The 24,803-nt window shown below is 37.5% G+C and overlaps 1 protein-coding gene across 2 annotated transcripts; it reads right to left on the bottom strand.

Annotated features, from left to right (window-relative positions):
* Window positions 1-3,332: 3,332 nt before the first annotated feature.
* On the bottom strand, window positions 3,333-24,532 carry AFP (alpha fetoprotein). 2 transcript variants are annotated; one of them, XM_084970989.1, is made up of 15 exons: window positions 24,403-24,532; window positions 23,875-23,926; window positions 22,244-22,376; window positions 20,061-20,272; window positions 18,826-18,958; window positions 17,407-17,504; window positions 15,599-15,728; window positions 13,455-13,672; window positions 11,705-11,837; window positions 10,848-10,945; window positions 10,144-10,282; window positions 7,881-8,104; window positions 6,149-6,281; window positions 4,279-4,333; window positions 3,333-3,618 (listed from the first exon to the last, which is right to left on the bottom strand). In XM_084970989.1, the coding sequence occupies exons 1-14, from the start codon at window positions 24,485-24,487 to the stop codon at window positions 4,289-4,291; spliced, it is 1,833 nt and encodes a 610-aa protein (XP_084827115.1). In that variant the 5' UTR covers window positions 24,488-24,532; the 3' UTR covers window positions 3,333-3,618; window positions 4,279-4,288. The 2 variants fall into 2 exon arrangements, with proteins under 2 accessions (XP_084827115.1, NP_999482.1); NM_214317.1 differs by having other exon boundaries at window positions 3,333-3,478; window positions 24,403-24,514.
* Between the last annotated feature and the right edge of the window lie 271 nt (window positions 24,533-24,803).

The following is a 24,803-nucleotide window of genomic DNA, read 5'->3' as shown; positions in this document are numbered from 1 at the left end:
CATTATACATTACAATTACATTTTTCCCCCACCCTTTCTTCTGTTGCAACATGAGTATCTAGACAAAGTTCTCAATGCTATTCAGCAAGATCTCCTTGTAAATCTATTCTAAGTTGTGTCTGATAAGCCCAAGCTCCCGATCCCTCCCACTCCCTCCCCCTCCCATCAGGCAGCCACAAGTCTCTTTTCCAAGTCCATGATTTTTCATATGTTCTTGATGTTAATTTTTCAGACCCAGGCTGCTCCTTCTCCCCCATGCGGCTCTTAGAAGATGGAGTTAGCAAGCCCTCTAATTCGCCACCTTAAAAGAAAATACAGCCCACGGCATGTGTGTGCATCTACATAGCCATCAAATATGTATAGAATGCTCATTATGTTCCAGGTACTGTTCTTATGTTGAAGATAACAAAAGTGAAAAAAATACACAAAAATCCCTGTCCTCATGGGGTTTACTCCAGTGGGGATAGACAGAAAATAAACAAATAAAATTGGAGTTCCCATTGCGGCCCAGTGGGTTAAGAACCTGACAGAGTGTCCACAAGGAAGCAGGTTTGATCCCTGGCCTCACTCAGTGGGTTAAGGATCCAGTGTAGCTGCAAGCTCTGTCTTGTGGTACAGAGGCAGCTCAAATCTGGCATTGCTGTGGCTGTGGCACAGGCCAGCAGCTGCAGCTCCAATTAGACCCCTAGCCCAGGAACATCCTTATGCTGCAAGTGTAGCCAAATAAATAAATAAATAAATAAATAAATAAATAAAATCTAATGTATGGTGTATGGCTAGTGATCATTGGTGTGAGGGATAAGGTGTGAGAGATAAGGGTAAGTGTATGATTTAAAACAGAACAGTCCAGAAAGACTTCTCATCCAGCAGATGATAATGAGTAGAAGCCAAGGAGGTGATGGAGTGAGGCCCACACATATCTGAGGGCACAGTTTCCAAGCAGGAAGAGCCACAAGGGCCACACTCTTAGCAAGAAAAGAGCTGGCAACTTAAAAGAACATCAAGGAGGCCACAGTGCCTGAGCAAAGAGATTCAGTGGGAAAGAAGAAAGAGAAAAGGACAGAAAGTTACCATCATGTGAGTCACTGTGGGGTCTTTACTCTGAATGAGGTGGGAAGCCTCTAGAGATTTTAAGTGAAAAGCAACATAATGTATTTAGATGAACCTAAAGCCAGGGGTGAGGCAAGGGGGCTTGTTAGCAGACCAATTAGGAAGCTATTGCAATAATCCAGATGTGGTATGATTGCGGCTTGTACTAGATGTGTTCGGAAGGAATCAAATTCTGGATGCACATTGAAGGTAGGCTTTGCTCAGAGATTGAATGCAGGGCTGATATGGAAGAGAGGAACTATAGAAGGCTCTAGGGTTTCTGGGTTGAGCAAACAGAAAGATGGACAAGGCGAGGGCGACACAGATTGGGATGGGATGGAATTCAGTTTAAAATGTGCTAAGTTTGGATTGCCTCTGCATTACCAACATGGAGATGTCAGGGAGAAAGCTGATACAAGAGCCCGGAAATTAAGGGGGAAAATCCAGGATGGAGATATAAATATGTGTTGTCAACATCTTGAGGGTATTCATGCACCAAGTGTGTATGAGAGCACCTAGGGAGAGAGTTTAGATTCAGGAAGAGCTGTTCTGGGACACTCCAACATTCAGAGGTCCAAGATTTGCAGAAAATGCAATGAAGAAGACTAAGGAGATGCAGACAATAAGACTGGAGAAAAAAAAATCCAGAAGCCTAGAAGAAAAGTGTTTCAAGGAAAAGGGAAGTGATCAATTGTGTCACATTCTCCCCAAAGACTGAGAATTGATTTCGCAGCATGGAAGTCACTGGTAAGCTTGACTAGAAAAGTTTCTACTTTGAGTCTTTATCTGTTGTTTGCTTAACTAGTTTTTTCTAAGTAGAAATGTTCTAAAATCTCCAATTTATTATTGTATTTGTGTCAATTTGTCCTAGGGTTTCCAATCACTTTTTTATATATGTTGATGAAATATCATATGGCTCATAAATTTTCCAGTTTTATCTTCTTGCACTTCCCAGGAAATTATTTTCTTATTAAATGCTTGTACGTTGAGTTCTACTTTATCTCGCTGTGATCTCTAAGTTAATATCTTTCCGAAACCAGGCAAAGCCCAAAGATATTGCAACAGAATTGAAAGAAAAATGTAAAGGGCAAAGCAATTGAGTTAGAACTGAAAGTTCATTTTATTGTTCTGAGCGAATGTTTTCTTCTGTGGCAGAAGCCGAAGCATAAATGTAATTTTTAGATTTCTCTTCCAAGTTAATGCAGAAAGCAGCCTCCCTACTGTGGACTGATCCTTTCATCTCCGCTTACAGACCTTAACCTTCTCCACTCTTTCCCCTGCCCCTACCCCTCATTCTCCACAGCTCCTGAGTTTTCTTAAAAACTAACCACTATGCTTAGATATTACTTTGGTCCTCTCTTACCTATAAGACATTGTCCAAACCCTTTGGAATAAAACCCATGAGACTCTACTCAATCCTACATAGTTGGCATATCTTGCTTGATCTTCCATATCCATATCCTTCCTACCCACCCCGTACTCCCCTGAAATCATTCACTGTGTCTTCTCATAGGCCATGCTTTCCTCCTTGGTGTATTTGCTTTCTTCTCTACTTGAACTGAGGAAGGTCCGCTCTTCTTCTGAGATGCTTCTTAGATGTTTGTTTCTTCCAGTCTGACTTCCCCCAGTCAAAACTGGTCTCTCCCACCCTTTGATCCCCTCAACAATGTGTTACCTTCTCTGTAATGGCCCTAATCTTTCTGCATTGTTCTTAGTTGCTTCCTTCTTTACTGGAGAAACTGAAGGACAGTGACTGCACCCAGAACAGGACCTGGGATATAGTGAGTGCTAATAAATACTTGCAGAATAAAAAAATTAATTGATGAAAATGTTAATTACATTCAATCGAAACCATTGCAGCACAGTTAACATATGTTTTAAAAGGTCTATGAATACAGAACTGAACAAGACTAAGAAAAAAGTAGACATTAAGTTTTGAATAGCAACATTCCTGATGGATCCTATAAAAGCAGAATATTTTCTTAAGGCCAATTTCTCTGTTAGAATACTTAAGTGGTCATTTAATACAATGTGCCCTGACAGCACCAAAAAGTGCTTCATTTGGGAACATTTTTTTAGTTCACCACATAATCCTGCCTTCAGTGTCATAAATCCATTCTTGAGCGGCTTTAATGTCCCACAAGGACTAATATTCAGTGCTTTTTGATCAGAATCTGCTTCAGACAATGGTATTCAAAGAAATTATCTCTGTTTTCATAAATAAGCAGGCTAGGAAAAAGGAAGCATTTGGAGATACTTTATTTCTATAACAGGGAAATCCCACATAAAAGTCTTCATCATTTTTTTAATTCACAAGAAGCATAAATCAGTTAGAATTAAAAGGAAAAGTTCACACCAAACCATAAAGACCTGTCTTCTTCTCTTCCCCCTGTAATAGCAACAAAAATATAAATACTAATTAAATTCATAAATGCAGAAAGTATCTGATTTTATTGTTTTATATCAGATAAACAGCAAATACAGATAGGATGATCTTTTGATGGCATTTTCTGAAGCCTTTGAAATAACCTAAAAGAATTTTGGAAAAAATAAAATTAAAAATTAAAAAAAAGAATTTTGGATTAGTTTAATCATTAATGTAACACTGTGGGCATAATTTTGTTACAAGATTTTAAAATAAATATTCTTATTGAATTGCATTTATTTTTAAGAAAAGATCACATGTACAGACAGATAGGAAGCTCTTCTGATGGCATTCTCGGAAGCATTGGAAATATTCTAAAAGAATTTTGAGTTTATTTAGTCACTAATTTAAAATTATGGGCACTGTTTTGTTCCAAGTTTTTCTGGGAATCTGGGGTTAATAGATGCAAACTATTGCATTTGAAGTAGATAAGCAATGAGATCCTGCTGTATAGCACTGGGAACTATATCTAGTCACTTGTGATGGAGCATGACAGAGGATAATGTGAGAAAAAGAATGTTATATGTGTGTGTGTGTGATGGAGTCACTTTGCTGTACAGTAGAAAACTGACAGAACACTGTAAACCAACTATAATGGAAAAAATAAAAATCATTTAAAAATAAATAAATAAAATAAACTTTTTTTATTGAACTGCATTTATTTTTAAGAAAAGTATTTAATGGTAGTTCTTAGGGTGCCTTTCACCATGGAGACATATTTGAGGAGAATCAACATATTTAGACTTGTCTGAATGTTTTGTTACCTGAAGTAATTTAAACTCCCAAAGAAGCACGTGTTTTTGAAATCAGTGCTGGACCCTGCAAATTAAAAATAAATAAGAATCATCAACAAACTAGCAAATACAACAAAAAAGAAGCAGACCCACAGATGTAGAGAACAAACTAGTGTTTACCAGTGGGGAGAAGAAGGTGGGAGGGACAATACAGGGGTAGAGAGGTAAGAGGTACAAACTCTTATGTATAAAATGAGCTATAAGGGCATATTCTACAGCACAGGGAATATAGCCATTATTTTATAGTGACTGCAAATGGAATATAACCTTTAAAAATTATGAATCACTATATTGTACACCTGTAACATATACTATTATACCTCAACTAGACTTCAATTAAAATATGAAGAAATAAAAATAAATACGTGTTATCAGATAAAAAAAGATGACTGTACCAGTCATACATTTAATTCTCTCCTAGCTAAGGGTGAATTCATAAATTTATAGGTTAATGGAGTTAAAAATAAAGATATATATCTCTGACGCCAATAAGCTAGGATAAGCTGGCTTCCAGAGAGGAAAAAAAAACCTCCATTCTTATCAACAACAGATGTTGTATTTCTAGGAGTTCTCGTCGTGGCTCAGTGGTTAACGAATCTGACTAGGAACCATGAGGTTGAGGGTTCGGTCCCTGGCCTTGCTCAGTGGGTTAATGATCCGGCGTTGCCGTGAGCTGTGGTATAGGTTGCAGATGCAGCTCGGATCCGTGTTGCTGTGGCTCTGGTGTAGGCCGGCGGCTACAGCTTGGATTAGACCCCTAGCCTGGGAACCTCCATATGCCACGGGAGCGGCCCCAGAAAAGGCAAAAAGATGAAAAAAAAAAAAGATATTGTATTTGTATATCAATCTCCAAATGCTTACCAAGCCTCATCCCATATCTCCCCTTAATCCACAAGTCAACCATGGAAATTAAAAGGTTTGCAGAGAAAATACTTGTGCACTACTATTTCACGTGTCCTCTTCATGTAGATGAGTGTCTTCTCAAAACAGAGGACATTAATCTTTTTGTATCATATTCACAAGAAATAGTTTTCATCAAACCTATTTTATCAGTTTTGTTATATCTGATTTGGTTCTCTGTGCCCATTCCCTCCTACCAAAGACACAGACACATACTAATAAATACACACTCAAGCATACCTTATTATATTACCTATTGAAAAACTCGACATTTCTAAATATCATATATCTTTGGAGTTCATATAACAAAACATCTAAACTTTTATATTATGAGATAATTCAATAAAATTGGCCAAAAGGGTGAATTATAGGATATCTTTTTTAAATAGTGATGCTATATGCAAGTGTATTTCCTAATACAAACTAAAAGCCTACAAAATGTAGCCAATTTACAAATCCAGCTAAAACTACTAAATAATTATATTAAGATAATTCCTACTTGCTACTCTGTTAATATTCAAAGGCTTGCTCCTAAATGAGTTCAATATATTTTCTATAAATATTCCCCCCAATAGCCTGCTTGCACAGTTAATTTGCTATTAAATTCTTTTAATCCATTGAGCTGAATTGAAAAATTTTAGGCTAGAAACTCCTAAATCATCATCAGTTAATTATATGTTCACTGTATAGTTTTCTCCACTAGGAAATAAATCAAAATTACTAATGACCACAATGTATTCTACAATTATACTTATTTCTAATATTTGGTGAGAAAACTGTAATTATTTTTTAAACCTAAAGTCTTTACATTTATTTCTAAATGAAATATAAATATCTGTCATTATTTAAAAAGTATAAATTAGTGAGATATTCTTTTCATTATTCAATTACAGAAAACTCCACACCAAGTATTTTGACTATAAAAATGAGCTGCACATACCTCTTCTGCAAAGCAGACTTCTTGCTCTTGGCCTTGGCAGCACTTTTCCAGTAGACCAGAGAAATCTGCAATGACGGCCTCAAGTTGTTCCTCTGTTATTTGTGGCTTTTGCTTCACAAGGTTAATAAGAAACCTATGATTTAAAACAAAACAATATATAAGAGAAGTCTGCTGTGCAATGGTATTTTTCTAAAGCTTCCCTGGTAGAGAACTTTTAGAGCCCTAGCAGCCTCACCCAAAACCCTCATCCCATCAACCCATCACCAGATTTACCATATAGATTTTGTCTAATACTTTCATTAAAAAGACTCAGGCTAAAGGCATTGGAGCAACCAAAATGTCCAGAGGAGTGGATAAAAGAAGATGTGGTACATGAATACAGAGGAATATTACTGAGCCATAAAAAAGAATGAAATAATGCCACTTGCAGCAACATGGATGGACCTAGAAATTATCTTACTAAGTGTAGTAAGTAAAAGACAAATATATGAAATTACTAATGTGTGGAATCTAATAAAAATGATACAAAAGAACTTATTCACACAACAGAAATAGACTCAAAGATTTTTGAAACCAAACCTGTGATTACTAAAGGAGAAACACTAGGAGAGGGATAAATTATGAGTTTGAGATTAACATATGCACACTACTATATATAAAATACATAAGTAATAAGGACCTATTATAGCACAGGGTAATCTACTCAATAGTGTGTCATAACCTATATGGGAAAAGAATCTGAAAAGGAATGGATACATATACATGTATAACTAATTAACTTTTTTGTACATCTGAAACTAATCAACTAGTCTGAATTTAGGCAGATTATAGATGAAACACTGTTTTACAGTCCACCGTATTCATATGTAGTGAAACACAGTCTTTTTCTTATTTTCCTAAAATATCCTTTCCAGTTCTCTCCTCTAAGATATGTTTAATCTATGCTCAAAAGCCCCGATTTCCAAAGCCTGGCATTCACAATTATCACACCCTTACCTGAGCACCGCCTGTCCTAATTACCTATACTGCTCACTTAGTAATATATTCAAAGTTGACTGCAGGAATAGAGAAGGCTTGCCAGAGGAGGCCACATTCTCGATGTATCTTGAAACATGCCTCAGATTGTGACAGAGAAACAAGGGTTTTCCAAAATGAAGGCAGATATTTTGCAAAGGATGGAAGTATTAAATAAAATGCATGGGAATTTGCAGGACCTGAGTTTCACTGACTTGCCTGACCTTCACCATTACAGACTGCCTCCCACAATGAACTGAAATGTGGATTCCATTTCCTAATGCCCATAATTCATGGCTGAATAAGTATTATGATTATTCTCTTCAAAGAGTAAAGAGTATATATATATATATAAAAAAAAAGTAAGGGCTGTTTTTTTTTTTTCAAGGCTTAGAATGGAAGTACATAAGACTTACTCCAGAGACATATCTTAATTACCCCAAACGGCTTTCCCCTTTTCCCTCAATCCCAGAATGCATTACAACAATAATTAAAATAGACTAGTTTTACAATCATGAAACTGTCTGTCCTGGAGAGTTTTTCCAGATTAGAGGCTAGGAAGACACTGAGACAAGACTCTTTTGAGAGTTACTTTGAGGTGCTTTGATGTAATAATGTTCTCCTAGTGAGCCCAAGAGTGTTGGGTGTGTAAAGTGACATCTCAACCACTGCTTAGCATTGTCAGTCTTCTCCATGCTAACAAGTAACAGTTTCTTACTGCTGCTTCATTGTTTGCAGTGCTACACCCTGAGCTTGGCACAGATCCTTATGGAAGATGAACTTGTCATCAGAGAATGGCGGAGGCACGTATGTCTCATCCAACACCAAGCTGCTGAAGCATGGTCTCCTGTTGGCATATGAAGAGGTGCAGCACTGGCCAACACCAGGGTTTATGGGCATCTCTTCGTGCCTGATGCACAACTGCCCGATGATAAGGTCAGCCTAAGTAGGAGAATGAGAAAGAAGAAAGCAAGGAGATGGAGCATTATCCATGGAATTGATTCAGGAAAATTGTCGCAATAGTGTTTCATGTCCAGTAATTTATAATTACTACTACAGGAAAATTTGCTGTCTGTGCAGGAGCATATGCTGCCATATCGCAGATTCTTTTTGTTTTGGTTTGGTTTTGGTTTTGTTGTTGTTGTCCTCATTTGTTTGACTTTTTAGGGCCATGCCCACTGCATATGAAGGTTCCCAGGGCACTACAGCTGCCAGCCTACGCCATAGCCACAGCAATGCCAGATCTGAGCCATGTCTGCTACCTATACCACAGCTCACGGCAATGCCAATGCTTAACCCACTAAGCAAGGTGAGGGATTGAACCCGCATCCTCATGGACACTAGTTGGATTTGTTTCTGCTGAGCCACAACAGGAACTCCCTCATCATAGATTCTTATTTACCCATTTGTTTGGGGATAAACTTCAGCATTTAGTGACTGATGTTCCACAGATGATGCTGAAGGCAACCCCTTCAGCAATTTGAGTCAGCTCCTTGACACGCGTTTTCAGTTACATACATCCTTTTGCAAGGGAAAAACTCTGTCCTGACCCAGGAAATCAATATGTGGCTTGTACGTCCACCAGCCATTCCAGGAGGACTCTTCTCTTCAAAGAGTAAAGAGTATATATAAAAAAAAAAAAAAAAGTAAGGGCTGACCCAGGAAATCAATATGTGGCTTGTACATCCACCAGCCATTCCAGGAGGACAGGACACTCTAGCTGAGCTTTCCATTTTAATTTTGGGATTCAGAGAATCTCTTTCTAAAGGTGAGAATAGCACAAACCTAACCTTCTCACATCATACATACATACAGCTAATGTATAGTACTAATTGAAAAGAAGTAAGACGTGTGTGTGTGTGTGTGTGTGTCCTTAACTCTTTCCTAGTGTAGAATCCACCCATCATCCACACTGGAGAGATATTTCTTAAGCTCTTAATACTAACTTGTAATAAGGGCTGACATACTTTGTGTGCACATGCAGTGTATCAGGCTCATACTGAGTGAGTCGCATGATCACTCGGTTCAAGACACCCATCCTGTGAGGATGGCACAGCTTGTATTCTCACACGTCAGCTGAAAAAGCTCAAGCTTAGTGAGATAACGAGCTTCCCCAGGGTTACAAGACTGACAAGTGGTGAAAGGGGGATGGGAATATAGGCAAGAGGCCTCCAGAATCTTCACCCCAGAACCACGCCAGCATCCTGAGTCCCTGCACCCTCCCAACATGTGGAATTCAGTAAGTGATACACATAATGCTTAATTGCAGGAAATTTTCCCTTCGCGTCTAGTCTTTGACAAAAATATTCCAGGACATGAGACTAGCAAATAACTCCCTGTCACCAAAAAGAGGGGGAAAAATGTACAATCTTATTCATAATTGGGATTTTAAGGGAAAAAATAATGAAAAAATTCAACCTGTAATCCTATGTAGGACACTGGTGACATTAAGAAGTAAATACTGTTGGTATTACTAATTCAAAAGTCATTTTACTATTCACAATGTGGGATTTACCCTGCTTTGTATCCTATACCCAGTCAAAGTGAATAAATTGTCCCTAATATCATCATCATTAAAAAAAATAAACTACAAAAGACAAAAAGGTATGACTAAAAATAAAAGGGTGAATTGTAATCTGTCGAAGTTGAAGTTTTTCTTTTTTTAACATGACAGTAGGGATCTGGTGAAATCGTGAATTGCGTGACGCGTCGGTCTTCCTGTCTTTCCTGTCATAAATCTTGCTCAGACATTGCTGAATAGACCCAGTGAACGTCCACCAGCCATTCCAGGAAGACAGGAAGCCTGCCCACCTGCCAACCATTCAGAATGGAGTTCTCACACCCCTGCCACCAAAACTAATCAAACAAGTCCAGGAAAGCCACCTCCATATTGGTTTTTACCATTTCACATAAATGGGAATTATAAAGCGACTTCACGTTGAACAGGGCAGAAACAAGATGGGACTAAACAAAACACTCACCGCTCCCTCACCACAGGCCAACTGCCTGTCTTCACTGAGGTGACAGCAAGCGGCTCCTGTGGTCGCCATTTTCCTGGTCAAGGCCATCAGCTCAGGGGGGGTCAGCTGAGGGGCTTTCTTTGTGTAAGCAACCAGAAACCTGAAAGAAGCATTTTTCACCAAATCTTACTGAGTCCTTCATGAGTTTCCAGATTCTCACTCCCTCTCAAAGACCCTCTCTTGCCATCAAAAGACATGATGTCAGCTCATTTGTTTCATCCATGTGGGGTCTGGACCAATGTTTAGGTGCATTTACTGTGACGCCCACTCCCTACACTCCTGCTACACTAAAAGATCACAATAAATGTTGGACATTTATTTCCTGGTCCCAGTCACAAAACTTTCATGGATACTAACTTTGATCCCTTGGTACTTTAACTACAACAGATTATGACAGAATGGATAGTTTTGCCGCAAAAATCTGCATGGTTTGGGGAACCCAAAGCCAGTACCAGAAGTCAGGTCTCACAAGCCATCTGTTCCTCCTTAAGAGAGGGAGGTGGGAACGGTACCTGCTCACTGGGAAACTAGGTGATCAGATTACTGACCTCCAATCCAACATAGGGGCTGAAATTCCGATGGCCAGGGGTGATCAATTCAGACATGTATTTCCCTCATCAGTTAATAAGTTTAAATCATTAAAAATACTGTTTAAAAAAGCATACGCGTTCTGTAAGTAATATTCTCCTAATTTCTGGAAGAGGCCGCAGCTCCGCTTGGCCAGTGCTTGGCTCTCCTGGATGTATTTCTCTAATTCTTCTTCCTGAAAATACAAGCATTATTCTATATATTTTTTTCCTCTTTCTGGACACATAACTTTCTTTGTAAAAATTGATTGGTAATATTTTATTCTATGATGATACCAATCTTAAAGAAACCACTGTTAGAGAGGTTTTTTTTTTTTAACTAAAGATGAATTGTGAGAATTAAAACAAATGGACTTTGGGGGGATTAAGTTTAAAACTTTGTGACTCGCCAAGATATTTGATGGGTAAAGAATCACAGTTCTTTCCATACAAAATCCTTGCCTTTCTGGAGCTATTCAAAAAATCGATCTTGTTTTTATTCTGTGTATCAAAGAACTTTTGGTTAACATTTTTATTTTTAAAATAATCTGGTAGTTGTTGATACTAGTTAATCACTACTTAATAGCTAGATAGCTAGTAAATAGAACTAACTACTTACTAGTAACTATATTCTTTCAGACAAACAGGACTTTTTTTTTTTTTTGCCTTTTCTAGGACTGCTCCCAGGCTAGGGGTCTAATCAGAACTGTAGCCGCCGGCCTGCGCCAGAGCCACAGCAACTGGGGATCCGAGCCACATCTGTGACCTATGCCACAGCTCACAGCAACGCTGGATCCTTAACCCACTGAGCAAGGCCAGGGATCGAACCCGCAACCTCATGGTTCCTAGTCGGATTCATTAACCACTGAGCCATGATGGGAACTCCAAACAGGACTTTTAAAGTATGATATTAATGTCATTTTTCAGATCCTCCCTACAAAGCTAGAGCTATTTACCCCTTTATCCTGGCATTCAAGAGGGTTTTCAGACTGCGAACATTTCTCCAATAACTCCTGGTATCCTTTAGCAACTCTTAGGATTACTGGGACAGCAAGTTTAGGATGTCTTCTTGAGTACTCATAAGTAAACCTGAAATTTGTGGGGGAAAAAAATACCGTGTTACTAGCATTAAAGAGACAAATTACTTTGGTGTCATATGACATGCAGAAGTTAAAATTCAAGTAAATAAACCTAGAAATCAAATATGATTTGTACTAAATGCATAGCAAAACTATTAACAAAAATTATGATCCTTCAAATGGTTCTAAAATGGCATTTTGTTTTCTTTTACACTCTTCACTTTGCCTTTTCAATTATGAACTTTCAATTTATCCACCCAACAAATGTTTCTACACTGCCTACTTTCTGCATTTTTTAAGCAGTAAGGATTAAATAATGTATAAGATAAAATGTCTGACCTCTCAGAAGCATGCATTATAGGGAGACAGAAACAAACAAGAAATAGGTCATCTTATTTTAGGTAGTGATAAATCATTGAAGAGAAATAAAGGAAGATAGAAGAGGTGACACAATTTAGAGGGTGTGGTCAAGAAAAGTCTCTTTGGGTAGCTCTTCCTAAAGAGAAACTTGGGTGAAAAAAGCCATATAAAGTGTCTGGGGGAAAATCATTCTCGCCTGAGAAAATTCCTGTTGCAAAGAACTTTTCCAACTGAAGAACTACTTCTATTAAGTAAACAATTAGCTTTGGATACAATTAGCTTCTATTAAGTAAACAATTAGCTTTGTACAAATGTGTAAGTTCAAAGAGAATCCTTGAATTTGCTAACTATATTCCCAGATTGTAGAAATAGGTCATAATTCTGCTACCAATAATATCGTCAATATGTGTTTCTGAAATCTGGACTTTGTTCTTGTTTGCATAATTTAATTTAGCTGTGCAAACACTGTGTGCATGTCTGATTTTAATGCAACAATAGAATCCTAGCCTCTAGGAATATTAAAAAGAAAATTGCACCATTATTTTTATTACTACATTAAAAGCAGGCCCTCAAATTTAGAAAGGCCTTTGGAAACCATTAAGTATAATTATCCTCAGCACCACACAAATCCCTCCTCTAACAATGTTCACTGATACACACTGTACAACAAAGGAAAATGTATCCACTTAACTGCCTGCTCCCCTTAAAGGCAAATAATAGAATGAGAACATGTCCTGTCAATTACATTACATCAAACTACCATACTGCAATGTCTCTAAGCATGTTTGGATTTCCTTACAAAAATAAAATGTGTATTCAATAAATAACAAATAAACTATTCCCGAAAGTCCTTCCATCTAGCATAATCTACTGAGTCATCATTGGGGAGAAAGGTTTTAAGACATGTAGTGAAAAGGCACGTTCTTGACTATAAGCCCTTCTTATTACAAAAATATCCATATCCTATTTGGAAGCCCAGTAGTAGTCTTTACCCAAGTAATCCATATGGGTATGACATTGCTTCTGATTTCAGAGAAATGGAAACAAAACAAAGCTCATTCTCATAAACAAGCAAATAATAATACTGGTGAAAGTCTTATCAGTACAACATAGATCCCATTTCTTATTGCCTAGCCATCTGCTTAACTATACTTTGGCTCAGAACATCCTAGCATTACCCTTCACACTGAGTTTAGAAGCCATTTCAACAACACAAAGTTGTCAGTTACATAATAATCTTCACCTATGTGAACATACATTTACACACCTTGCCATGGAGAGATCTTTTTCCCTTGAAGAAAGTTGGTTGAAATCTCTCTCTCCTAAAAACCTGTTTAGATTTGGAGATAAGCCTTCAGGTTTGTCATCATTTTCTGCATGAATTATGCATTGACCAAGTTCAAGTGTGGTGGGCAACTTGCAGCATTCTGCTATTTTGCTTGACAGAGTATCTTGTTGAGAACATACGTAGGACACAACTCTTTCCTGTCGTGGAAAAGAAAGTATAAGTTTTAAACATTTATTCTTTAATTCAGGAGCTCATGACCAGTTCTAGGAAAGAAGGAAGGAAGGAAGAAGCAAAGAAAACATTTACCTTGTCTCCCATTTTAGTGCTTTCTCCATATTTTACCTTTCCTCAGACCTTTCCACCTAGCCATGTTTTTTCGATGCTTCTTTTCACAGTTGCCAGTTAAAACCTTATATTTTATTCTAATAAGAAGCTTTTGAAAACAAAAGAGAAATGTACTCCTCAAGCCAAATGCCATACACATTAATACATTCGACTAGTATTGAAATGTGCAGCTAAATATCTTCTGCTGATTGTCACAACCCGGAGAGCAAACCTTCTCCTTCATCTTTAACCAAACAATCTGCAGTAAGCCGCTGAAACCTCTAGAGGGCAGTCTATAGATAATGAAATAGTGCACGAAAGCGGCCAGAAAGAAGCAGAGCTTAGGCATCCCTGCAAAATGACTGAAAATTCTGCGCACTCTCAGCAGGAGCAATTAGAACCCATTATTCAGTCGTTAAAATCCAGTTTATATACCATGCTGAAATTATGTTTTCCACTTCAAAGGAAAAGGGTAGTTATGAACTCCAAACATTGAAAAAACTAAACTTTAAATACTCTACAAATTAGTAAAATTGTCAACTAAAACCAACATAACTGTCCTCAAAGCAAAGCAAAATCTTTCTTAGTACCACCCCCAATATGAAGGTAAATGCTACTGTAAGCAAAAATCAATGAAATAGGAAGGTCTGTCTTTGAAGCAGACAGTTCCTCGTTCCCTGACTCCAGGCTTTCTGCCTGCTCTCAGAGACTCAGCCTCAGGTCTCCTCCCCGGCTTCCTGCTGACCTTCAAGTCTACCTCAGCCACACTGCGGTGCACTGGGCTGAAATGAGCATTTTATCTTCACTTTCAACCTTCTGGAAACCATGTTCCAGCCTTGGTTTTAAGCCATCTGAATATCTAGGAGCAGTGATTTTTGAGCTTCCATGAAAAAAGATCCGTCACAGGGGACCAGAGAGGGAGTAATTTGGAGATAAACGGACCTCTTGCACAATATACGGGTCACTTAGGGTTGGCCCCAAATAGACCAATGCCACACGCCTTAAATCTCAACTGACTACTGCATGCTTGAAGAGTCTGTTGTTGGAGTTTTTTGATTGTGGTTTTTCATTCCTTTAGAGCTCTTTATTCATACCTTCCCTTGATGGCTAACTTCTTACCTTGTAAAACAGTATTTTGTGTTATTTTATTCTATTCACATAATAGCTGTATGAATATAATACAGAGGGCTTTCCATGTGCCAGGCATCGTGCTGGTGGCCTATGGATATAACAGTAAACAAAAGACAGTCCCTAATCAGACTATAAGCTCCTAGAAGTCAGCTTGTGACTTCCTAAAAGGTATCCCACACAGAGGCTAGAACAAAGAAAGTATTCAATATATATTTGTCAAATGAAAGAACAAATGGAGGGAAAAACAAATACATGAAAAGTAAAGAGTCTACTCCTCAAGTTCTATGCGGAGGCCTCCCAAGAGATCAGCATCCTCTTTAGAAGTAAGAATGAATGGGCACTGGTCTATCAAGAGGAGCTCATCCCTTAAGCGGAAGGCAGAGTCAACAAAAGACAGGTTAAGTTTTATTATCAAGAAATCTGACTTCAATCCATCAGCTAGTTACCACATCCTATGACCAACTCAGGGCAGACAGCCTTCTCCCATTTAGAATGAGAGCCCTACAGGAGAAAACTGACAGAACACTGTAAGCCAGCTGTTATGAAAAAGATGAAAATCATTATATAAAAATAAAAAAAATGAAAAATAAAAAGCAGAAATTAAAAAAAAAGAAGAAAGAAAGAAAAGAGAGTGGGTGGAGATAGAGGAGGCAGGAAAAACTCCTCACCGCATCCTGCAGACACTCCAGCACGTTTCCTCTGCAGCATTCCTCGTGGATATGGGCCACATCCAGGACCAGTTTCTGAATTTCAGTAAAATTAGCTTTGGGAAACTTTTGACTCAGTTTAGTAACAGTTCTGGGATGGGGGAGAAGAATTAGAAATCAATCTTCATTATCAAAATCAAATAACATTTACAGAGTGTTAATATAGTGGCAGCTCCAAGTAGAAAGGACCAAAGTATTCTTTTTTTTTTTTTTTTTTTTTTTGTCTTTTTGCCATTTCTTGGGCCGCTCCCGCGGCATATGGAGGTTCCCAGGCTAGGGGTCTAATCCGAGCTGTAGCTGCCAGCCTACACCACAGCCACAGCAACGCAGGATCCGAGTTGCATCTGCAACCTACACCATAGCTCACGGCAACGCCGGATCATTAACCCACTGAGCAAGGGTAGGGATGGAACCCGCAACCTCATGGTTCCTAGTCGGATTCGTTAACCACCGCGCCACGATGGGAAATCCCAAAGTATTCTTATTTAAAAAGAAAAGGGAAAGTGTTATAAGCCTTGTCAATTCTAGTCCAATCATTCAAGGCAGGGGCTTGGTAAAATGCGAGTGGATCCTACAAGTGGTTCCTGTGAATCGCAACGAAATATTTTTGCTATTCAACATGATGCTGACTATTTGGGATCACTGTTGTGAGTGAGTGGGGGGAAATTAAAAAGGATAAACAATTAAGAATGGACAATTCTATGAGAACAATAATCATTTTTTACTTGGGCAGAAAGAAACCTGAGAGTATGGGCAGGGTGCCTACGTGCCAATCAATAATATGAGCATGTGGAGCAGACTGAACATTCATGCTAGTCATTACACCAAGACATGTGGTGTGACCCAAAAAGGAAGTAAGAAATAAAAATTCTTATTACTTCTGCTTATTTCATTTAAGTTTTAAGAAAGGTCAAGGCGAGACCACTACTTCCTATCACAACTGGTATCGTTGCTGCTACTGATGAAGACGGATTTTCTCTTCAATTCAGAACATTTAACTTTAATCACCTATGGACTGCAAATAGTAAATAATGTCCTTAGAGGAAGGCTAGTCTGCTTTGTGGAGAATCTAGGAAAATGTCATATCTTTATGAGGTATACCTTGATCGCAGTCCAGAACTGGATCATTATCTAGAAGAGCAGATGAATAGGATAAAGCTCTGAAGTCTTCTCCAAGTAATTTTTCATTAAGACCTTGTCTAACACTCATTAAGGGGTCTCTGACTTCAGAGAGTTATCCTATTTACCTACATTTCTAAATACACGTGAAGAAACATTGTAAATCAACTATAATGATATTTTTTCTTTTGATCTTTTTGCGTTTTCTAGGGCCGCTCTCGCGGCATATGGACGTTCCCAGGCTAGGGGTCAAATTGGAGCTGTAGCCACCAGCCTACACCAGAGCCACAGCAACGTGGGATCCGAGACGTGTCTGCAATCTATACCACAGCTCACAGCAACGCCGGATCCTCAACCCACTGAGCAAGGCCAGGGATCGAACCCACAACCTCATCGTTCCCAGTCGGATTCGTTAACCACTGTGCCACGATGGGAACTCCTGATAATTTTTTAAAAAGAAAAAAAAATAAGTGTCAGACAGCAGACTGATCTGTTCCTCCCAATCCTAAGATTTCATAATTCTAATCTCATTAGCTCTCATCAAAGGAAACTTCATTCTCCAGGGTAGCAGCAATGAGAAAAATGAACTCAAACTGCAAAGTAGTAGTTCCAAGATTTCACCTTCTTCCCTAGACAGAGCTTAGACTTACATGGCTCGAAAAGTTCGGGCTCCAAATTGTCTCATGACTGTGCACATATGTTGATTTAACAAGCTGCTTTCTCTTAATTCTTTTGTGATTGATGCTGCCTAGATAGAAAAAAACAAGGTGTCAAGAAATGATGTATTTTCCTTTATACGCTCCAATAAATAGAAAAACAACAGATACAGCTAAAACATGAAACTCTATTAAAAATTTATTAAAAGTTATAAGTGCAATATACTTTCACAGAAATTTATTCATTCTTTCTTTTAAGTGGGTTTATATACATGTATGCCAGGCAGGTTTATTTTTTTTTAATTCCTTGAAACAAAAATATTATAACTTTCATACTTGGAGTAATGAATAAACAACTGTAATTTTGAAGAAATTGAAGCCTGAGCATTTCTGCCCCATCTCAAAAAAAATAAAATTGCATCACAGTCAGACATTCTGGGAATAGTCACAACTCCTAGGAAATTTTCGTTGTAGGATTTCAGGCAGCAAGTAATTAATTATTATGTTTAAAAAAATTTAAAAACCAAAAAATACATATTTCAATATAGAAAAAGGATTTTTTCCTCTATCAGATTTAATGGAAAAGAGGAAAAATTAATTATTTGCACTGAAATGATTTGTGGTGACCTAGGAAAATAACCGAGAACAATGGTTATTTTTATCAATTTTTATCAATTTTTTTTTCTATCTGTACCATCTGCTGTATTCCTTTCTTCAATCTCACGTTCACCCTGGTGTGGGGGTGGGGGTGGGGGTGAAGGAGCATCTTCTCGAAAGGCACCTTGGTGCATGTGTGTTTGCTAGCTTACTTGTCCGTGGAAATATGATGTTAAAGAAAATATTTTGAAATGGTTGTTTTTAAAATATATATATTTATATTTTAAAATATATATATTTATTCTAGCTGTCCAAATTTAAGAAATCTATTCACTTCTCTAAACTTAAGTTTCCTTGTTTGTTAAATGGCAATGATAATCACACCTCAAATTTGTTCTAAGGCTTCAAAGAAATAATGTCTACAAAGCATTCATTCTACTTCTCTTTCACTTTTTTCTCTCTTCGATGCTTTCTCTTCTCCTCCCACTCCTTCAACTCCACCTTCCTTCGCTTCCTTCCTTCACCTTTTACTCCTCTTCCATTTCTGTTATCACCTCTATCTTTGTCCCACTAAACTCACTTCCTTAATAACAAAAGAATTGTTGGATGAGTGAATGGATAAAGGAATGAATTTTAAAAAAAACAAGCAAACAGCAAACCCAGCTATTTTAGCCCAAAGAGTAGCAAACTGCTGAAATATGCTCTATTCTGAAAATGATACTCTGCACACCAAGCATATTTCCACTTTTGACTTTGTGTTTTGTTGAGTCATAGCCAGATTGAAGTATCCATTTTAGAGCCCCACGAATATAATACCTTTGTTTGAAAGCATTCAACTGCATTCTCAGCTTTGCAGCAAGGTGGGATTATTTTGTCATATTGAGCAGCCAAAGAAAGAATCGTAGGTGCATACAGGAAGGGGTGCCTTCTTGCTATCTCATAGATATACCTGTGAAATGAAAAGGAGCTGTAAGATTTACAAACATAAAAATAGGACTGCTACTGCTTGGAACTGGACTCAGAAATTGTTTCAAGAGTCAGAAAATAGTCATACTCTTTTCTACTTGCCATCAAAATTTTTCTCACTAAAGATCCCCCAGGAAAAAGAAAAATCTAACAGCCAATAGCACATTCTACTATGAGAACAAACAAGGCAGAAACACTGACTATGATTCTTATTAAAATGTCCTTTCCAATAAGCCTACCAAGACATGTTTCCAGGGTCAGTGAGACCACATCTCCACTAAGTAAAACAGAAAGATGGACTCTTTTATTTTCTCATCACTGCAAAATGAGATTATCCACCTGGGAAGTCACCAGAGCAGAGATGTTCTAAGGATAAGCTCTATATTTCTCTGCATTAGGCAGCAACATGGAAGAAAGAAGTGATTGAGAGTTTGACACAGGCTTCCCCAACAAAGAACCTGGGTTCAAAACCCAGCCTGGGAGTGTACTAGCAGTGTGCCCTCATCCAATTGTCTGAACCTTCTAGCTTTCCCATTCCTCATCTGCAAAATAGGAAGAAGAAAAGGAATGATGAAGAAGAGGACAGGGAGACTGGAAAGGCTGTTTGTGAGCATTAATCTGATCATGGGTGCCAAGCACATGTGTTCTTGCAACACCATAGTGCTCCACTGATGCCAGATATTTTTATGTATCTTAAACATGCCTAGATCTCTAGCATTTTATATTTCCAGGCAATTTGGTGAACACAAAACACCAAATGTTTGGCTCTGGGAGGACTTATTTTGTGCCATACATATATACTCTTGTGCAAGCTAAAGTGAAGCGCCTAAAAGAGAAAAAACAAGGAACCACTGGCGGGTCTGCTGTGTGGTCTATACCGCATCTATCTACGTGCTGTGGAGACAAAGCTATACTTAAGGGTGCTCACCTAACTTTGTAGCGCAGGACCTCAGCAGTTGCCACATCAAACATTAGTTCTACTTCTCCATGGTTTAGCGTACACCCGAAAATTGCAGAAATTCTAGATTCTGCTTGGTGCTGCTCTCTTTCTGGGGTCTAACTCCACCTTTAAATTGGAGCCTTACCTGGTCATGAACAGCTCCCTGTTTTCTTCATATGCTTTACAACTCGTGACGGGTTCTGGAACCTGGAAAGGTGGGATGGATGCTGGAGCAGCCTTTTTGCGCGCTAAGAAGCAGTTATGTCTTTCCTCTCCACTTTGGCTGCAGCAGTGTGAAAGCCCATACTTCTCAGGAATTTCCTCTTCATGGCAGATTTCTTCCAGAAAGACAGATACCTATAAGAAAGATTGATCTTTAATACAAGACAACTAACTTTACCTAAAAATACTGTAAAACACATAAGAAGTTTTCTAATACACCAAATCAGAAATGTAGGTTAGGAAAATAATTCCCCCTACAAATTCCGGGATATTTAGTTTCAACCTGATGCCATAGCCTCCTCTGATGTATTCAGGAAATGGAATTTAGTTTTCCACCTTAAGTAATACACATGACTATTAGACAAATTATTTTATTTTAAGAGGGAAAATACAGTGCAATATTTTGTTCCTCCCCCTCAAAAATTTGAACTATTTTATTTTTCCCTTTTACGCTATCAACAATTTGGTTCCATGATATATAAGCTTTCCTTTCATATACAAACCACATTTCAAACATAGATACTCTTTGCAATATTCTTGTGATAAGACATTGAACTAAAATTTGATATTATTTTCAGATAAAAATCAAAATAATTTTAAATGGAATTAAAATGGCGTCAACTACTTTTCATAGGTTATAATTATAGACTTAGCTAAAACGTACATATTAAATGTTTAAAATCCTTCCCTGTTGCCTTAATTTTACCCAAATCAGATGACACCACTGGTCTAAAGAATCCCTCTGAGGAATACGTGCGTTTCATTCATCTCAAGAAAATTTTATTTGGCATTTGTGACTGCTAATATTTAGAAAATTCTGGACATCTTTACTAAGAAATCCAGTTCCAATCCACATAAAAATCATACCTCTAAGTTTACAATGATTAATTATGAATCTGTAGCATCATCTAAGACCCCTCATTGGATGTAAAGTTGCAATACATAATGCATTTTGTTTATTTTAAATATGTTTTTAGACTATCAGGGCAAGCCAAAAACAGAGATGCAAAACAGGGGTTTAATTATTAAATCATCAATTTCAGAGTTGTAAATTACTTTATATCTTTAAAAGGGCATCTCCTTTACAATATGCCAGCTACATTGTCTTTTGACCAGTTCATCAATCCCACCACGACAGAGGATTCTCTGGGCATTTTGTTCCATCATTGGGTACCTCTAATCATTAAAAAGTTCCTAGTTCTTTTCTACATTGAGATCAAATAAACAATAATAACTATTATTGATTGATATACATAAGGATTTCCTATACTTAAAAAAGTATTTATTGTTTATCTGAAATTCAAATTTAAATGGGCTTTATGTTTTGTTATTGCTGTTCGTTTGCTAGATCCGCCTCCCTAATCTATGCTATGCATCTCACATTCACTACAGCACAGAGTATAGTGTAATGAAGCCACTGAGGGTGTTAGTTTTGGAGTCAGATGACCTAAATTTAATCCTGGTTCTGAGGTCCCTTAAGAAAATTACTTAACCTCTCTGTACCTCAACTTCCCCAACTGGAAGATTAGCATCTATCTCCTAGGATTATTGTAATAAATTAATATTTGCAAGCAATGCTGATATTCTGCCCATAAGTCCCAGCCAGGGTATCTTGGCTCATTGGGCTTACATTCCAATTCATCAGTGCTATGCTCCAGTCATAAAATACTTTGGTTATCAATAGGTAGGTAACACTCCCTAGAATAAAACCTGTCGCATTGTGTGCTTAATAAAAATTAACTGCTACTACTATTATCCCGTCAATCTCCATGACAACTCAGAATTGGGAGCTATTATTATCCCTCATTTCATTGATAAAGAAACCAAAGCTCAAAGTTAAGTTATATGCCCATGGTCACCCAGATACTCTTATTTCAGAACTTAGCTGTTGGTCACCAGGCTCCTATTGTCTCTTTACAATAGATACCCATTGTTTTCTCCTTTGGTCTCTCCAGTATATCTGAATTAAGCTAATCCTAATTTTATACAACAAGTCTTCAAATAATTAAGTCTTTGTTTTTCATGCCATCCCTGCATCTTCTATTCTGCTTGCTGAGTTCTGGTCAAATATCGTAGTGCTTTTTATTATTATTATTATTCACTTACCTGGTTTTCTAAACATCCTGCAGGCTGCTCACTGCCAGTGGATTTCTCAATTACAGTCAATACATCTTTCACCATTTGGTTTACTTCCTTGTAAGTGGCTTCTTGAACAAACTGGGCAAAAAATATGGTAGCTCTGAAACAAAAACATGTATGTATGTTTAAGGAGCAGACGTATCAAGCTTCTTTTTCTCAAGGTTATTTTTTGCTTGTTTTGTTGTCTGTTAGGTTATGACCTATTTAGGGATGACATTTGCTAAAAATGTATGTGGAATTCTAGCCACCCAGGAAGAAATGTCAGTCTTCTTCTCGTCCCCTTCCTCCATAAATATACATATATCTGTCAAAAATGAACATGAGTGGGTTTCCCATAAAAGTGGCTCCATGGATAAACAACAAGGTCCTATTGTAAAACACAGGGAACTGTATTAAATATCCTGTAATAAACCACAATGGAAAAGAATACAAAAAAGAATATATATATGCACATTGTGTGTGTGTGTGTGTATATATATATATATATATACACACATATATATATAAAACAATCACTTTGCTGTGCAGCAGAAACTAACTCCACATTGTAAATCAACTATGCTTCAAGTTTAAAAAAAGCTCTACTGAGGTATATTTCTGTACAATAAACTATATCCACTAAAGTGTACCATTCCAAAAAAAAAAAAAAAAAGGTGTCTCCTCCTTTTGTGGTCATCCACCCACTGCAATGTGGCAGTAATTAAAGATATCTATATTTTTATGGTTGGTTTTTGAGCAAAGACTTGGTCATTAGACCCCTGCCTGTGTGGAGTCCCGGCACAATCAAGGTCTGATCGTGGGTTGACCTAAAGTATTGCTTTCACAGCTTTCTGCATGCAAGCAGCATTGGTAACACACAACTTTTTTTTTTTTTTTTTTTTTTTTTTTTTGTCTTTTTGTTGTTGTTGTTGTTGCTATCTCTTGGGCCGCTTCCGCGGCATATGGAGGTTCCCAGGCTAGGGGTTGAATCGGAGCTGTAGCCACTGGCCTACACCAGAGCCACAGCAACGCGGGATCCGAGACGCGTCTGCAACCTACACCACAGCTCACGGCAACGCCGGATCGTTAACCCACTGAGCAAGGGCAGGAACCGAACCCGCGACCTCATGGTTCCTAGTCGGATTCGTTAACCACTGCGCCACGATGGGAACTCCAACAACTTTAAATTCCTTATTAGAAACTTCAGAAGCGTGAAACAGAAAGATAGCATTCAAGAGAAGAGCATACCCTCTGCAAATAACCAAAATTAGAACTTTTTACCTCCTGTTATTTGCTACTAGGATGAAGTGTATTCAGAATAGAGAATACGATATCATCCTACTGGTATTGATGAGAAAAATTCCTGAATTCATATATAGTTGTCTTCAATCAGACATTATTCTTCTTTATGACTTTGTTTGTCTCATGGATTCGCAAGGCACAGGCCAACAGTTCAACTTCTTCAATATCAATTTGATATTCAGTGTAAATAACTTTTCTTGACATTGTCTAATTTGTACTTTTAAAAACTCATAGGGTGATCCAATTTCATTTAATTACCTAATTAAAATTTTCATTGCTCTGCATATTGAAAATGCATTTATTCAAGCAAAACTTACAGGTCAACTAAGTTCATCTCTGCAGAACATTGGGAAGAATCCAATATGGAAGCTGGAAAGCAAGATAAACTTCATGAGAAATGGTGTCTTCAACTTCAATCAGGAAAGTAATCATTCTTTGTTGTAAATATTTGTGTCTAAGTTAAAACTCTACAATTTTAGAACTGAGAAGACATTAGGAATCATCTATCTAAAGATATTAATTTTGTACCTGAGGAAACTAGGAAACTAAGAAATAAAGTTAACAAGAATCATTTATAGTAGACTTAACACTACAAGCCAGATTTTACATCTTCCAATGGTTTGGAACCATTGACTAAAACATAGGTATATTAAGTACCGCCACGACTTTGTAAAACTCTTGTACTCTTGTAAAGATGTAAGTTTTATCATTCATTTAACTATATTCACTAATTAAATATTTTTCCTCTATGTGGAACAGTAAGTATGTTAAAAAATCAAAATAATAAACGTAAATTTAAGAATTTTCATATAGAAAAAAAGACAGAAAAGTACAAACTATCTTACCTATTCCATATGCATTTTCATGCATTGTTCTTGATTCTGTAAAATTTAGTAGAACAATTAAAAAAATTGATACCACCCACTTCATGGTTCCTAGTTATTTCCTTGTCGGTGGTGAGGCGGGGGGAAGGATATTGTAAAACATGCTGAAATTCTTTTATACTCTTCTCTAACAATGCCTGTTAACTAGTAATCTTTTGTTGGTATATCTGTTACTTTATTTCCTTACATTGCAGATGGGACAACTTGCTAATAATTAACCACAGGGATTATTTGTATTTTATGTTCAAGGACGCAGACCTCTTCGGGGTGGAAGGGGGCGGAAAACTTGCAATTCATTCCATTGTGCAAATACAACATATATTCTTCTCAAACTGCAGAATATTCAAGACAGTGACTTTTCC

The sequence above is a fragment of the Sus scrofa genome, chromosome 8 (genome assembly GCF_054392235.1).
Source record: "Sus scrofa isolate SSC_HxYL_T2T_F1_AM1 chromosome 8, Sscrofa_HxYL_maternal_Yorkshire_Landrace_v2.0, whole genome shotgun sequence".
Classification (NCBI taxonomy): domain Eukaryota; kingdom Metazoa; phylum Chordata; class Mammalia; order Artiodactyla; family Suidae; genus Sus; species Sus scrofa.
This window is presented reverse-complemented; position numbering and strand designations above follow the sequence as displayed.